Genomic DNA, 17,086 nt, shown 5'->3' with positions numbered 1-17,086 from the left:
CTGGTCGTTCTTTGACGTCACCACAGATGGAAACCACTGGTCGATCTATGACGTCACCACAGATGGAAACCACTGGTCGTTCTTTGACTTCACCATCTATTGTTATCTCCGGAGTTTTGGCATCTTCCATAAATTGCGGCCATGAATCCGCCACAGAAACAGTTAGAAAGGGTCTCCCGAGTGGCGCAGCGGTCTAAGGCACTGCATCGCAGTGCTAAAGGCGTCACTACAGACCCGTTCCCAGGCTGTGTCACAGCCGGCCGCGACCGGCAGACCAATGAGGCGGTGCACAATTTGGCCCAGCGTCGTCCGGGGTTAGGGGATGGTTTGGCCGGGTGCCTTTTCATTATCTGGAAAGACACTTGTGGTTTCTAGCTAACGTTACACCAATCAAAGCTGTGTGGGGGGGGGGTGTAGTAAATCAAATCTTTAGTGGTCAAAACCATTAATCTTAAGGCGATGGGGGGAGCGGGTTTTTAAAATACGATCATATCGCGCAATTATACCATTTATATAATGGACAGATATATAGATACAAAATATTAGAAAATTGACAAATTATCCAATGGATTATTAAATTTTAAATTTTAGTCATTTAGCAGACGCTCTTATCCAGAGCGACTTACAGTTAGTGAGTGCATACATTTTCATACTGCCCCCCGTGGGAAAGGAACCCACAACCTTGGCGTTGCAAGCGCCATGCTCTACCAACTGAGCTACAAGGGATTATGATAATCTTCTGGTAAAAAAAAGTGGCTCTTTACTGATGCAGGGAAGTCTCATTGAGACCAATGGCTCTTTACTGATGCAGGGAAGTCTCATTGAGACCAATGGCTCTTTACTGATGCAGGGAAGTCTCATTGAGACCAATGGCTCTTTACTAATGCAGGGAAGTCTCATTGAGACCAATGGCTCTTTACTGATGCAGGGAAGTCCCATTGAGACCAATGGCTCTTTACTGATGCAGGGAAGTCTCATTGAGACCAATGGCTCTTTACTGACCCATTGAGACCAATGGCTCTTTACTGATGCAGGGAAGTCTCATTGAGACCAATGGCTCTTTACTGATGCAGGGAAGTCTCATTGAGACCAATGGCTCTTTACTGATGCAGGGAAGTCTCATTGAGACCAATGGCTCTTTACTGACCCATTGAGACCAAGCAGAGTTCCCTTGCAAAAAAAGTACATCATCAGGAATGAATGATACAATTACAACACATATGGGAGCATGAGAACAGTAGGATAAACAGAGTTGATAGTTTCAACAGTAGGATGAACGGGGCTCGTAGTTTCAACAGTAGGATGAACGGGGCTCGTAGTTTCAACAGTAGGATGAACAGAGTTGATAGTTTCAACAGTAGGATGAACAGGGCTCGTAGTTTCAACAGTAGGATGAACAGGGCTCGTAGTTTCAACAGTAGGATGAACAGGGCTCGTAGTTTCAACAGTAGGATGAACAGGGCTCGTAGTTTCAACAGTAGGATGAACAGGGCTCGTAGTTTCAACAGTAGGATGAACGGGGCTCGTAGTTTCAACAGTAGGATGAACAGGGCTCGTAGTTTCAACAGTAGGATGAACAGGGCTCGTAGTTTCAACAGTAGGATGAACAGGACTCGTAGTTTAAACAGTAGGATGAACAGGGCTCGTAGTTTCAACAGTAGGATGAACGGGGCTCGTAGTTTCAACAGTAGGATGAACAGGGCTCGTGGTTTCAACAGTAGGATGAACAGGGCTCGTGGTTTCAACAGTAGGATGAACAGGGCTAGTAGTTTCAACAGTAGGATGAACAGGGCTCGTGGTTTCAACAGTAGGATGAACAGGGCTCGTAGTTTCAACAGTAGGATGAACAGGGCTCGTAGTTTCAACAGTAGGATGAACAGGGCTCGTAGTTTCAACAGTAGGATTAACAGGGCTCGTGGTTTCAACAGTAGGATGAACAGGGCTAGTAGTTTCAACAGTAGGATGAACAGGGCTCGTGGTTTCAACAGTAGGATGAACAGGGCTCGTAGTTTCAACAGTAGGATGAACAGGGCTCGTAGTTTCAACAGTAGGATGAACAGGGCTCGTAGTTTAAACAGTAGGATGAACAGGGCTCGTAGTTTCAACAGTAGGATGAACAGGGCTCGTCGTTTTTTTTAAACAGTAGGATGAACAGGGCTAGTAGTTTCAACAGTAGGATGAACAGGGCTCGTAGTTTCAACAGTAGGATGAACAGGGCTCGTAGTTTCAACAGTAGGATGAACAGGGCTCGTAGTTTCAACAGTAGGATGAACGGGGCTCGTAGTTTAAACAGTAGGATGAACAGGGCTCGACGTTTTTTTTAAACAGTAGGATGAACAGGGCTCGTAGTTTCAACAGTAGGATGAACAGGGCTCGTAGTTTCAACAGTAGGATGAACAGGGCTCGTAGTTTAAACAGTAGGATGAACAGGGCTCGTAGTTTCAACAGTAGGATGAACAGGGCTCGTCGTTTTTTTAAACAGTAGGATGAACAGGGCTAGTAGTTTCAACAGTAGGATGAACAGGGCTCGTAGTTTCAACAGTAGGATGAACAGGGCTCGTAGTTTCAACAGTAGGATGAACAGGGCTCGTAGTTTCAACAGTAGGATGAACGGGGCTCGTAGTTTAAACAGTAGGATGAACAGGGCTCGACGTTTTTTTTAAACAGTAGGATGAACAGGGCTCGTAGTTTCAACAGTAGGATGAACAGGGCTAATAGTTTCAACAGTAGGATGAACAGGGCTCGTAGTTTCAACAGTAGGATGAACGGGGCTCGTAGTTTAAACAGTTTGATGAACAGGGCTCGTACTTTAAACAGTAGGATGAACAGGGCTCGTAGTTTCAACAGTAGGATGAACGGGGCTCGTAGTTTCAACAGTAGGATGAACAGGGCTCGTAGTTTCAACAGTAGGATGAACAGGGTTCGTCGTTTTCTAAACAGTAGGATGAACAGGGCTCGTAGTTTTTTAAACAGTAGGATGAACAGGGCTCGTAGTTTTTTTTAAACAGTAGGATGAACAGGGCTCGTCGTTTTTTTTAAACAGTAGGACGAACAGGGCTCGTCATTTTTTTTAAACAGTAGGATGAACGGGGCTCGTAGTTTAAACAGTAGGATGAACAGGGCTCGTAGTTTTTTTTAAACAGTAGGATGAACAGGGCTCGTCGTTTTTTTTAAACAGTAGGACGAACAGGGCTCGTCGTTTTTTTAAACAGTAGGATGAACGGGCTCGTAGTTTAAACAGTAGGATGAACAGGGCTCGTAGTTTTTTAAACAGTAGGATGAACAGGGCTCGTAGTTGTTTTTAAACAGTAGGATGAACGGGGCTCGTAGTTTAAACAGTAGGATGAACATGGCTCTTAGTTTAAACAGTAGGATGAACGGGGCTCGTAGTTTAAACAGTAGGATGAACAGGGCTCGTAGTTTCAACAGTAGGATGAACAGGGCTCGTAGTTTCAACAGTAGGATGAACAGGGCTCGTAGTTTCAACAGTAGGATGAACAGGGCTCGTAGTTTCAACAGTAGGATGAACAGGGCTCGTAGTTTCAACAGTAGGATGAACAGGGCTCGTAGTTTCAACAGTAGGATGAACAGGGCTCGTAGTTTCAACAGTAGGATGAACAGGGCTCGTAGTTTCAACAGTAGGATGAACAGGGCTCGTAGTTTCAACAGTAGGATGAACGGGGCTCGTAGTTTAAACAGTAGGATGAACAGGGCTCGGCGTTTTTTTTAAACAGTAGGATGAACAGGGCTCGTAGTTTCAACAGTAGGATGAACAGGGCTAATAGTTTCAACAGTAGGATGAACAGGGCTCGTAGTTTCAACAGTAGGATGAACGGGGCTCGTAGTTTAAACAGTTTGATGAACAGGGCTCGTACTTTAAACAGTAGGATGAACAGGGCTCGTAGTTTCAACAGTAGGATGAACGGGGCTCGTAGTTTCAACAGTAGGATGAACAGGGCTCGTAGTTTCAACAGTAGGATGAACAGGGTTCGTCGTTTTCTAAACAGTAGGATGAACAGGGCTCGTAGTTTTTTAAACAGTAGGATGAACAGGGCTCGTAGTTTTTTTTAAACAGTAGGATGAACAGGGCTCGTCGTTTTTTTTAAACAGTAGGACGAACAGGGCTCGTCATTTTTTTTAAACAGTAGGATGAACGGGGCTCGTAGTTTAAACAGTAGGATGAACAGGGCTCGTAGTTTTTTTTAAACAGTAGGATGAACAGGGCTCGTCGTTTTTTTTAAACAGTAGGACGAACAGGGCTCGTCGTTTTTTTTAAACAGTAGGATGAACGGGGCTCGTAGTTTAAACAGTAGGATGAACAGGGCTCGTAGTTTTTTAAACAGTAGGATGAACAGGGCTCGTAGTTGTTTTTAAACAGTAGGATGAACGGGGCTCGTAGTTTAAACAGTAGGATGAACATGGCTCTTAGTTTAAACAGTAGGATGAACGGGGCTCGTAGTTTAAACAGTAGGATGAACAGGGCTCGTAGTTTCAACAGTAGGATGAACAGGGCTCGTAGTTTCAACAGTAGGATGAACAGGGCTCGTAGTTTCAACAGTAGGATGAACAGGGCTCGTAGTTTCAACAGTAGGATGAACAGGGCTCGTAGTTTCAACAGTAGGATGAACAGGGCTCGTAGTTTCAACAGTAGGATGAACAGGGCTCGTAGTTTCAACAGTAGGATGAACAGGGCTCGTAGTTTCAACAGTAGGATGAACAGGGCTCGTAGTTTCAACAGTAGGATGAACAGGGCTCGTAGTTTCAACAGTAGGATGAACAGGGCTCGTAGTTTCAGCAGTAGGATGAACAGGGCTCGTAGTTTCAACAGTAGGATGAACAGGGCTCGTAGTTTCAACAGTAGGATGAACAGGGCTCGTAGTTTCAACAGTAGGATGAACAGGGCTCGTAGTTTCAACAGTAGGATGAACAGGGCTCGTAGTTTCAACAGTAGGATGAACAGGGCTCGTAGTTTCAACAGTAGGATGAACAGGGCTCGTAGTTTCAACAGTAGGATGAACAGGGCTCGTAGTTTAAACAGTAGGATGAACAGGGCTTGTCGTTGTTTTTAAACAGTAGGATGAACAGGGCTCAATCGTCTTTTTTTAAACAGTAGGATGAACAGGGCTCGTCGTTGTTTTTTAAACAGTAGGATGAACAGGGCTCGTCGTTTAAACAGTAGGATGAACAGGGCTCGTAGTTTCAACAGTAGGATGAACAGGGCTCGTCGTCGTTTTTAAACAGTAGGATGTCCTGATCTACTGTGTCGAATGCCATTTGAAGATCTAGCATTACCATTCCACAGAACCTCCCTGACCCACCTCTTATGTCTACGTGGTCCGTTAGCCTGATCTACTGTGTCGAATGCCATTTGAAGATCTAGCATTACCATTCCACAGAACCTCCCCTGACCCACCTCTTATGTCTACGTGGTCCGTTAGCCTGATCTACTGTGTCGAATGCCATTTGAAGATCTAGCATTACCATTCCACAGAACCTCCCTGACCCACCTCTTATGTCTACGTGGTCCGTTAGCCTGATCTACTGTGTCGAATGCCATTTGAAGATCTAGCATTACCATTCCACAGAACCTCCCTGACCCACCTCTTATGTCTACGTGGTCCGTTAGCCTGATCTACTGTGTCGAATGCCATTTGAAGATCTAGCATTACCATTCCACAGAACCTCCCTGACCCACCTCCATATGTCTACGTGGTCCGTTAGCCTGATCTACTGTGTCGAATGCCATTTGAAGATCTAGCATTACCATTCCACAGAACCTCCCTGACCCACCTCCATATGTCTACGTGGTCCGTTAGGTAGTGTAAGCAGAATGCCCGGGTGGGGGCTCAACCTGCTCATGGGCAGTGGACCACAAACCCGTGTTGGAGTCATAACAGAATTGAATGGGGATATAAATGTATAGCTCTGGTGAGTACTGAGAAATAAGGAGAAGCATTGAGGTTTAGGCCCCTGATAGTCTATCGTCCTGGGTGTTTTTTTGTACATCAAGCTGCCTCCCGCTACTGAAACAGGAGATAAGACTCCTGCCCTGTGGGCCGCTTTGGTTCAGACACGGCTACTTACATAGAAATGTGGAGGATCGTTTTAGAATGTGTGTTTTTTCTCCCGTCTGCTAGGTGTGGTGTCCGATGTCTCCAGAGTTCTACCGGGAGTACGTGGCGATCAAGACCAAGAGACGTATCCTCCTCTACACCATGAACCCCAACAAGTTCAGAGCCTGTCAGTTCCTCATCAAGTTCCACGAGAGACGGAACGACAAGATCATGGTGTTCGCTGACAACGTCTTCGCTCTGAAGGAGTACGCCATCCGCCTCAACAAGTAGGTGGAGAGACACGCACACACACACACACACACACACACACACACATACGCACGCGCACGCGCACACACACACACACACACACACACACACACACACACACACACACACACACACACACACACACACACACACACACACACACACACACACACACACACACACACACACACACAGACACAGACACAGACACAGACATCTGCCTCGACAGGTAGGTAGAGAGAAGGACACACACAAGTGCATTGGCAACGTCGTCCCCACAGTGACCGTACTTGCAGTGCATTCGGAAAGTATTCATACCCTTTTTCCACATTTTTGCTACGTTACAGCCTTATTCTAAAATTGATTAAATAAATAAAAATCCTCATCAATCTGCACACAATACCCCATAATGACCCAATACCCCATAATGACAAAATACCCCATAATGACCCAATACCCCATAATGACCCAATACCCCATAATGACCCAATACCCCATAATGACAAAGTGAAAACATGTTTTTAGTTTAAAGTGGTGCGTGCATATGTATTTACCCCCTTTGCTATGAAGCCGCTAAATAAGATCTGGTGCAACCAATTACCTTCAGAAGTCACATAATTAGTTAAATTAAGTCCACCTGTGTGCAATCTAAGTGTCACATGATCTCAGTATATATACACCTGTTCTGAAAGGCCCCAGAGTCTGCAACACCACTAAGCAAGGGGCACCACCAAGCAAGCGGCACCATGAAGACCAAGGAGCTCTCCAAACAGGTCAGGGACAAAGTTGTGGAGAAGTACAGATCAGGGTTGGGTTATAAAAAAATATCCGAAACTTTGAACATCCCACGGAGCACCATTAAATCCATTATAAAAAAATGGAAAGAATATGGCACCACAACAAACCTGCCAAGAGAGGGCCGCCCACCAAAACTCAAGGACCAGGCAAGGAGGGCATGAATCAGAGAGGCAACAAAGAGACCAAAGATAACCCTGAAGGGGCTGCAAAGCTCCACAGCGGAGATTGGAGTATCTGTCCATAGGACCACTTTAAGCCGTACACTCCACAGAACTGGGCTTTCAGAGGAGTGGCCAGAAAAAAGCAATTGCTTAAATGGCATGTGGGAGACTCCCCAAACATATGGAAGAAGGTACTCTGGTCAGATGAGACTAAAATTGAGCTTTTTTGGCCATCCAAGTAAAACGCTATGTCTGGCGCAAACCAAACACCTCTCATCACCCCAAGAACACCATCCCCACAGTGAAGCATGGTGGTGGTAGCATCATGCTGTGGGGATGTTTTTCATCGGCAGGGACTGGGAAACTGGTCAGAATTGAAGGAATGATGGATGGTGCTAAATACAGGGAAATTGTTGAGGGGAAAACCTGTTTGTCTTCCAGAGATTAGAGACTGGGACGGAGGTTCACCTTCCAGCAGGACAATGACCCTAAGACACGGGTTTAAGGGGAAATATTTAAATGTCTTGGAATGGCCTAGTCAAAGCCCAGACCTCAATCCAATTGAGAATCTGTGGTATGACTTAAAGATTGCTGTACACCAGCGGAACCCATCCAACTTGAAGGAGCTGGAGCAGTTTTGCCTTGAAGAATGGGCAAAAATCCCAGTGGCTAGATGTGCCAAGCTTATAGAGACATACCCCAAGAGACTTGCAGCTGTAATTGCTGCAAAGGTGGCTCTACAAAGTATTGACTTTGGGGGGGTGAATAGTTATGCACGCTCAAGTTTTCTGTTTTTCTGTCTTATTTCTTGTTTGTTTCGCAAATAAAAATATTTGTTATCTTCAAAGTGGTAGGCATGTTGTGTAAATCAAATGATACAAACCGCCAAAAAATCAATTTTAATTCCAGGTTGTAAGGCAACAGAATAGGAAAAATGCCAAGGGGGGTGAATACTTTCGCAAGCCACTGTACATATCTACCTCAGTGACCTCGTACCCCTGCACATGGACTCAGTACTGGTACCACGTGTATACAGCCAAGTTATCATGGACTCAGTACTGGTACCACGTGTATACAGCCAAGTTATCATGGACTCAGTACTGGTACCACGTGTATACAGCCAAGTTATCATGGACTCAGTACTGGTACCACGTGTATACAGACAAGTTATCATGGACTCAGTACTGGTACCACGTGTATACAGCCAAGTTATCATGGACTCAGTACTGGTACCACGTGTATGCAGCCAAGTTATCATGGACTCAGTACTGGTACCACGTGTATACAGCCAAGTTATCATGGACTCAGTACTGGTACCACGTGTATACAGCCAAGTTATCATGGACTCAGTACTGGTACCACGTGTATACAGCCAAGTTATCATGGACTCAGTACTGGTACCACGTGTATACAGACAAGTTATCATGGACTCAGTACTGGTACCACGTGTATACAGCCAAGTTATCATGGACTCAGTACTGGTACCACGTGTATGCAGCCAAGTTATCATGGACTCAGTACTGGTACCACGTGTATACAGCCAAGTTATCATGGACTCAGTACTGGTACCACGTGTATACAGACAAGTTATCATGGACTCAGTACTGGTACCACGTGTATACAGCCAAGTTATCATGGACTCAGTACTGGTACCACGTGTATACAGCCAAGTTATCATGGACTCAGTACTGGTACCACGTGTATGCAGCCAAGTTATCATGGACTCAGTACTGGTACCACGTGTATACAGCCAAGTTATCATGGACTCAGTACTGGTACCACGTGTATACAGCCAAGTTATCATGGACTCAGTACTGGTACCACGTGTATACAGACAAGTTATCATGGACTCAGTACTGGTACCACGTGTATACAGCCAAGTTATCATGGACTCAGTACTGGTACCACGTGTATGCAGCCAAGTTATCATGGACTCAGTACTGGTACCACGTGTATGCAGCCAAGTTATCATGGACTCAGTACTGGTACCACGTGTATACAGACAAGTTATCATGGACTCAGTACTGGTACCACGTGTATACAGCCAAGTTATCGTTCCTCATTGGGGATTTATTCCTCCTGTTATTGGTTTTCTATTGTTCTCTCTGCGTTGTTGGAAAAGGACCCGTCAGGAAGCACTTCACTGTTGTCTACGAAGCATGTGACAAATAAAATGTGCTTTGATTTGACACACAGCCACACACACCTAGGTGGAGAGAAACACGCACACGCACGCACGCACACACACACACACACACACACACACACACACACACACACACACACACACACACACACACACACACACACACACACACACACACACACAACACACACACACACACACACACACACACACACACACACACACCACACACACACACACCATCGGAAGGGTTTGCTGAGTAATTTGATTGATTGATCTAACGTCTCTCTCCTCTCAGGTCCTATATCTAACGTCTCTCTCCTCTCAGGTCCTATATCTAACGTCTCTCTCCTCTCAGGTCCTATATCTAACGTCTCTCTCCTCTCAGGTCCTATATCTAACGTCTCTCTCCCTCTCAGGTCCTATATCTAACGTCTCTCTCCTCTCAGGTCCTATATCTAACGTCTCTCTCCTCTCAGGTCCTATATCTAACGTCTCTCTCCTCTCAGGTCCTATATCTAACGTCTCTCTCTCCTCTCAGGTCCTATATCTAACGTCTCTCTCCTCTCAGGTCCTATATCTAACGTCTCTCTCCTCTCAGGTCCTATATCTAACGTCTCTCTCCTCTCAGGTCCTATATCTAACGTCTCTCTCCTCTCAGGTCCTATATCTAACGTCTCTCTCCTCTCAGGTCCTATATCTAACGTCTCTCTCCTCTCAGGTCCTATATCTAACGTCTCTCTCCTCTCAGGTCCTATATCTAACGTCTCTCTCCTCTCAGGTCCTATATCTAACGTCTCTCTCCTCTCAGGTCCTATATCTAACGTCTCTCTCCTCTCAGGTCCTATATCTAACGTCTCTCTCCTCTCAGGTCCTATATCTAACGTCTCTCTCCTCTCAGGTCCTATATCTAACGTCTCTCTCCTCTCAGGTCCTATATCTAACGTCTCTCTCCTCTCCAGGTCCTATATCTAACGTCTCTCTCCTCTCCAGGTCCTATATCTAACGTCTCTCTCCTCTCCAGGTCCTATATCTAACGTCTCTCTCCTCTCAGGTCCTATATCTAACGTCTCTCTCCTCTCAGGTCCTATATCTAACGTCTCTCTCCTCTCAGGTCCTATATCTAACGTCTCTCTCCTCTCAGGTCCTATATCTAACGCTCTCTCCTCTCAGGTCCTATATCTAACGTCTCTCTCCTCTCAGGTCCTATATCTAACGTCTCTCTCCTCTCAGGTCCTATATCTAACGTCTCTCTCCTCTCAGGTCCTATATCTAACGTCTCTCTCCTCTCAGGTCCTATATCTAACGTCTCTCTCTCCTCTCAGGTCCTATATCTAACGTCTCTCTCCTCTCAGGTCCTATATCTAACGTCTCTCTCCTCTCAGGTCCTATATCTAACGTCTCTCTCTCTCGGGTCCTATATCTAACGTCTCTCTCCTCTCAGGTCCTATATCTAACGTCTCTCTCCTCTCAGGTCCTATATCTAACGTCTCTCTCCTCTCAGGTCCTATATCTAACGTCTCTCTCCTCTCAGGTCCTATATCTAACGTCTCTCTCCTCTCAGGTCCTATATCTAACGTCTCTCTCCTCTCAGGTCCTATATCTAACGTCTCTCTCCTCTCAGGTCCTATATCTACGTCTCTCTCTCAGGTCCTATACTAACGTCTCTCTCCTCAGGTCCTATATCTAACGTCTCTCTCCTCTCAGGTCCTATATCTAACGTCTCTCTCCTCTCAGGTCCTATATCTAACGTCTCTCTCCTCTCAGGTCCTATATCTAACGTCTCTCTCCTCTCAGGTCCTATATCTAACGTCTCTCTCCTCTCAGGTCCTATATCTAACGTCTCTCTCCTCTCAGGTCCTATATCTAACGTCTCTCTCTCGGCCTCTATCACGTCTCTCCTCTAGTCTATATCTAACGTCTCTCTCCTCTCAGGTCCTATATCTAACGTCTCTCTCCTCTCAGGTCCTATATCTAACGTCTCTCTCCTCTCAGGTCCTATATCTAACGTCTCTCTCCTCTCAGGTCCTATATCTAACGTCTCTCTCCTCTCAGGTCCTATATCTAACGTCTCTCTCAGGTCCTATATCTAACGTCTCTCTCCTCTCAGGTCCTATATCTAACGTCTCTCTCCTCTCAGGTCCTATATCTAACGTCTCTCTCCTCTCAGGTCCTATATCTAACGTCTCTCTCCTCTCAGGTCCTATATCTAGCGTCTCTCTCCTCTCAGGTCCTATATCTAACGTCTCTCTCCTCTCAGGTCCTATATCTAACGTCTCTCTCCTCTCAGGTCCTATATCTAACGTCTCTCTCCTCTCAGGTCCTATATCTAACGTCTCTCTCCTCTCGGGTCCTATATCTAACGTCTCTCTCCTCTCAGGTCCTATATCTAACGTCTCTCTCCTCTCCGGGTCCTATATCTAGCGTCTCTCTCCTCTCAGGTCCTATTTTATTCGTCTCTCTCCTCTCGGGTCCTATATCTAACGTCTCTCTCCTCTCAGGTCCTATATCTAACGTCTCTCTCCTCTCAGGTCCTATATCTAACGTCTCTCTCCTCCTCTCAGGTCCTATATCTAACGTCTCTCTCTCTCTCAGGTCCTATATCTAACGTCTCTCTCCTCTCAGGTCCTATATCTAACGTCTCTCTCCTCTCAGGTCCTATATCTAACGTCTCTCTCCTCTCAGGTCCTATATCTAACGTCTCTCTCCTCTCAGGTCCTATATCTAACGTCTCTCTCCTCTCAGGTCCTATATCTAACGTCTCTCTCCTCTCAGGTCCTATATCTAACGTCTCTCTCCTCTCTCAGGTCCTATATCTAACGTCTCTCTCCTCTCAGGTCCTATATCTAACGTCTCTCTCCTCCTCTCAGGTCCTATATCTAACGTCTCTCTCCTCTCCAGGTCCTATATCTAACGTCTCTCTCCTCTCAGGTCCTATATCTAACGTCTCTCTCCTCTCAGGTCCTATATCTAACGTCTCTCTCCTCTCAGGTCCTATATCTAACGTCTCTCTCCTCTCAGGTCCTATATCTAACGTCTCTCTCCTCTCAGGTCCTATATCTAACGTCTCTCTCCTCTCCAGGTCCTATATCTAACGTCTCTCTCCTCTCAGGTCCTATATCTAACGTCTCTCTTCTCTCAGGTCCTATATCTAACGTCTCTCTCCTCTCAGGTCCTATATCTAACGTCTCTCTCCTCTCAGGTCCTATATCTAACGTCTCTCTCCTCTCAGGTCCTATATCTAACGTCTCTCTCCTCTCAGGTCCTATATCTAACGTCTCTCTCCTCTCCAGGTCCTATATCTAACGTCTCTCTCCTCTCAGGTCCTATATCTAACGTCTCTCTCTCCTCTCAGGTCCTATATCTAACGTCTCTCTCCTCTCAGGTCCTATATCTAACGTCTCTCTCCTCTCAGGTCCTATATCTAACGTCTCTCTCCTCTCAGGTCCTATATCTAACGTCTCTCTCCTCTCAGGTCCTATATCTAACGTCTCTCTCTCTCTCAGGTCCTATATCTAACGTCTCTCTCCTCTCAGGTCCTATATCTAACGTCTCTCTCCTCTCAGGTCCTATATCTAACGTCTCTCTCTCCTCTCAGGTCCTATATCTAACGTCTCTCTCTCTCTCAGGTCCTATATCTAACGTCTCTCTCCTCTCAGGTCCTATATCTAACGTCTCTCTCCTCTCCAGGTCCTATATCTAACGTCTCTCTCCTCTCAGGTCCTATATCTAACGTCTCTCTCCTCTCAGGTCCTATATCTAACGTCTCTCTCCTCTCCAGGTCCTATATCTAACGTCTCTCTCCTCTCAGGTCCTATATCTAACGTCTCTCTCCTCTCAGGTCCTATATCTAACGTCTCTCTCCTCTCAGGTCCTATATCTAACGTCTCTCTCCTCTCAGGTCCTATATCTAACGTCTCTCTCCTCTCAGGTCCTATATCTAACGTCTCTCTCCTCTCAGGTCCTATATCTAACGTCTCTCTCCTCTCAGGTCCTATATCTAACGTCTCTCTCCTCTCAGGTCCTATATCTAACGTCTCTCTCCTCTCAGGTCCTATATCTAACGTCTCTCTCCTCTCAGGTCCTATATCTAACGTCTCTCTCCTCTCGGGTCCTATATCTAACGTCTCTCTCCTCTCAGGTCCTATATCTAACGTCTCTCTCCTCTCAGGTCCTATATCTAACGTCTCTCTCCTCTCAGGTCCTATATCTAACGTCTCTCTCCTCTCAGGTCCTATATCTAACGTCTCTCTCCTCTCAGGTCCTATATCTAACGTCTCTCTCCTCTCAGGTCCTATATCTAACGTCTCTCTCTCCTCTCAGGTCCTATATCTAACGTCTCTCTCCTCTCAGGTCCTATATCTAACGTCTCTCTCCTCTCAGGTCCTATATCTAACGTCTCTCTCCTCTCAGGTCCTATATCTAACGTCTCTCTCCTCTCCGGGTCCTATATCTAACGTCTCTCTCCTCTCAGGTCCTATATCTAACGTCTCTCTCCTCTCAGGTCCTATATCTAACGTCTCTCTCCTCTCAGGTCCTATATCTCAACGTCTCTCTCCTCTCAGGTCCTATATCTAACGTCTCTCTCCTCTCAGGTCCTATATCTAACGTCTCTCTCCTCTCAGGTCCTATATCTAACGCCTCTCTCCTCTCTCAGGTCCTATATCTAACGTCTCTCTCCTCTCCAGGTCCTATATCTAACGTCTCTCTCCTCTCAGGTCCTATATCTAACGTCTCTCTCCTCTCAGGTCCTATATCTAACGTCTCTCTCCTCTCAGGTCCTATATCTAACGTCTCTCTCCTCTCAGGTCCTATATCTAACGTCTCTCTCCTCTCAGGTCCTATATCTAACGTCTCTCTCCTCTCAGGTCCTATATCTAACGTCTCTCTCCTCTCAGGTCCTATATCTAACGTCTCTCTCCTCTCAGGTCCTATATCTAACGTCTCTCTCCTCTCCAGGTCCTATATCTAACGTCTCTCTCCTCTCAGGTCCTATATCTAACGTCTCTCTCCTCTCCAGGTCCTATATCTAACGTCTCTCTCCTCTCAGGTCCTATATCTAACGTCTCTCTCCTCTCAGGTCCTATATCTAACGTCTCTCTCCTCTCAGGTCCTATATCTAACGTCTCTCTCCTCTCAGGTCCTATATCTAACGTCTCTCTCCTCTCAGGTCCTATATCTACACGTCTCTCTCCTCTCAGGTCCTATATCTAACGTCTCTCTCCTCTCAGGTCCTATATCTAACGTCTCTCTCCTCTCAGGTCCTATATCTAACGTCTCTCTCCTCTCAGGTCCTATATCTAACGTCTCTCTCCTCTCAGGTCCTATATCTAACGTCTCTCTCTCCTCTCAGGTCCTATATCTAACGTCTCTCTCCTCTCTCAGGTCCTATATCTAACGTCTCTCTCCTCTCAGGTCCTATATCTAACGTCTCTCTCCTCTCAGGTCCTATATCTAACGTCTCTCTCCTCTCAGGTCCTATATCTAACGTCTCTCTCCTCTCAGGTCCTATATCTAACGTCTCTCTCCTCTCAGGTCCTATATCTAACGTCTCTCTCCTCTCAGGTCCTATATCTAACGTCTCTCTCCTCTCAGGTCCTATATCTAACGTCTCTCTCCTCTCAGGTCCTATATCTAACGTCTCTCTCCTCTCAGGTCCTATATCTAACGTCTCTCTCCTCTCAGGTCCTATATCTAACGTCTCTCTCCTCTCAGGTCCTATATCTAACGTCTCTCTCCTCTCAGGTCCTATATCTAACGTCTCTCTCCTCTCAGGTCCTATATCTAACGTCTCTCTCCTCTCAGGTCCTATTCTAACGTCTCTCTCCTCTCAGGTCCTATATCTAACGTCTCTCTCCTCTCAGGTCCTATATCTAACGTCTCTCTCCTCTCAGGTCCTATATCTAACGTCTCTCTCCTCTCAGGTCCTATATCTAGCTCTCTCTCCTCTCCAGGTCCTATATCTAACGTCTCTCTCCTCTCAGGTCCTATATCTAACGTCTCTCTCCTCTCAGGTCCTATATCTAACGTCTCTCTCCTCTCCCTAGGTCCTATATCTAACGCTCTCTCCTCTCAGGTCCTATATCTAACGTCTCTCTCCTCTCAGGTCCTATATCTAACGTCTCTCTCCTCTCAGGTCCTATATCTAACGTCTCTCTCCTCTCAGGTCCTATATCTAACGTCTCTCTCCTCTCAGGTCCTATATCTAACGTCTCTCTCCTCTCAGGTCCTATATCTAACGTCTCTCTCCTCTCAGGTCCTATATCTAACGTCTCTCTCCTCTCAGGTCCTATATCTAACGTCTCCTCCTCTCAGGTCCTATATCTAACGTCTCTCTCCTCTCAGGTCCTATATCTAACGTCTCTCTCCTCTCAGGTCCTATATCTAACGTCTCTCTCCTCTCAGGTCCTATATCTAACGTCTCTCTCCTCTCAGGTCCTATATCTAACGTCTCTCTCCTCTCCAGGTCCTATATCTAACGTCTCTCTCCTCTCCAGGTCCTATATCTAACGTCTCTCTCCTCTCAGGGTCCTATATCTAACGTCTCTCTCCTCTCAGGTCCTATATCTAACGTCTCTCTCCTCTCAGGTCCTATATCTAACGTCTCTCTCCTCTCAGGTCCTATATCTAACGTCTCTCTCCTCTCAGGTCCTATATCTAACGTCTCTCTCCTCTCAGGTCCTATATCTAACGTCTCTCTCCTCGGTCCTATATCTACTCTCTCTCCTCTCAGGTCCTATATCTAACGTCTCTCTCCTCTCAGGTCCTATATCTAACGTCTCTCTCCTCTCAGGTCCTATATCTAACGTCTCTCTCCTCTCTGGGTCCTATATCTAACGTTCTCTCTCCCTCAGGTCCTATATCTAACGTCTCTCTCCTCTCAGGTCCTATATCTAACGTCTCTCTCCTCTCCAGGTCCTATATCTAACGTCTCTCTCCTCTCAGGTCCTATATCTAACGTCTCTCTCCTCTCAGGTCCTATATCTAACGTCTCTCTCCTCTCCAGGTCCTATATCTAACGTCTCTCTCCTCTCAGGTCCTATATCTAACGTCTCTCTCCTCTCAGGTCCTATATCTAACGTCTCTCTCCTCTCAGGTCCTATATCTAACGTCTCTCTCCTCTCAGGTCCTATATCTAACGTCTCTCTCCTCTCAGGTCCTATATCTAACGTCTCTCTCCTCTCAGGTCCTATATCTAACGTCTCTCTCTCCTCTCAGGTCCTATATCTAACGTCTCTCTCCTCTCAGGTCCTATATCTAACGTCTCTCTCCTCTCAGGTCCTATATCTAACGTCTCTCTCCTCTCGGGTCCTATATCTAACGTCTCTCTCCTCTCAGGTCCTATATCTAACGTCTCTCTCCTCTCAGGTCCTATATCTAACGTCTCTCTCCTCTCAGGGTCCTATATCTAACGTCTCTCTCCTCTCAGGTCCTATATCTAACGTCTCTCTCCTCTCAGGTCCTATATCTAACGTCTCTCTCCTCTCAGGTCCTATATCTAACGTCTCTCTCCTCTCAGGTCCTATATCTAACGTCTCTCTCCTCTCAGGTCCTATATCTAACGTCTCTCTCCTCTCAGGTCCTATATCTAACGTCTCTCTCCTCTCAGGTCCTATATCTAACGTCTCTCTCCTCTCAGGTCCTATATCTAACGTCTC

General features: G+C 46.1%; 1 protein-coding gene across 1 annotated transcript in view; it reads left to right on the top strand.

Annotated features, from left to right (window-relative positions):
* Positions 1-17,086, top strand: part of LOC121562182 (general transcription and DNA repair factor IIH helicase subunit XPB) — an 80,654-nt gene that overhangs the window by 32,329 nt on the left and 31,239 nt on the right. Inside the window, 1 exon segment of the mRNA XM_045217942.1 lies at positions 6,138-6,340. Coding sequence (XP_045073877.1) covers positions 6,138-6,340 — 203 coding nt within the window.

This window comes from Coregonus clupeaformis, unplaced genomic scaffold, assembly GCF_020615455.1.
Source record: "Coregonus clupeaformis isolate EN_2021a unplaced genomic scaffold, ASM2061545v1 scaf1281, whole genome shotgun sequence".
In the NCBI taxonomy this organism is placed as follows: domain Eukaryota; kingdom Metazoa; phylum Chordata; class Actinopteri; order Salmoniformes; family Salmonidae; genus Coregonus; species Coregonus clupeaformis.
Note: the sequence above shows the minus strand (reverse complement) of the source record. Positions and strands in the feature narration are given on the sequence as shown.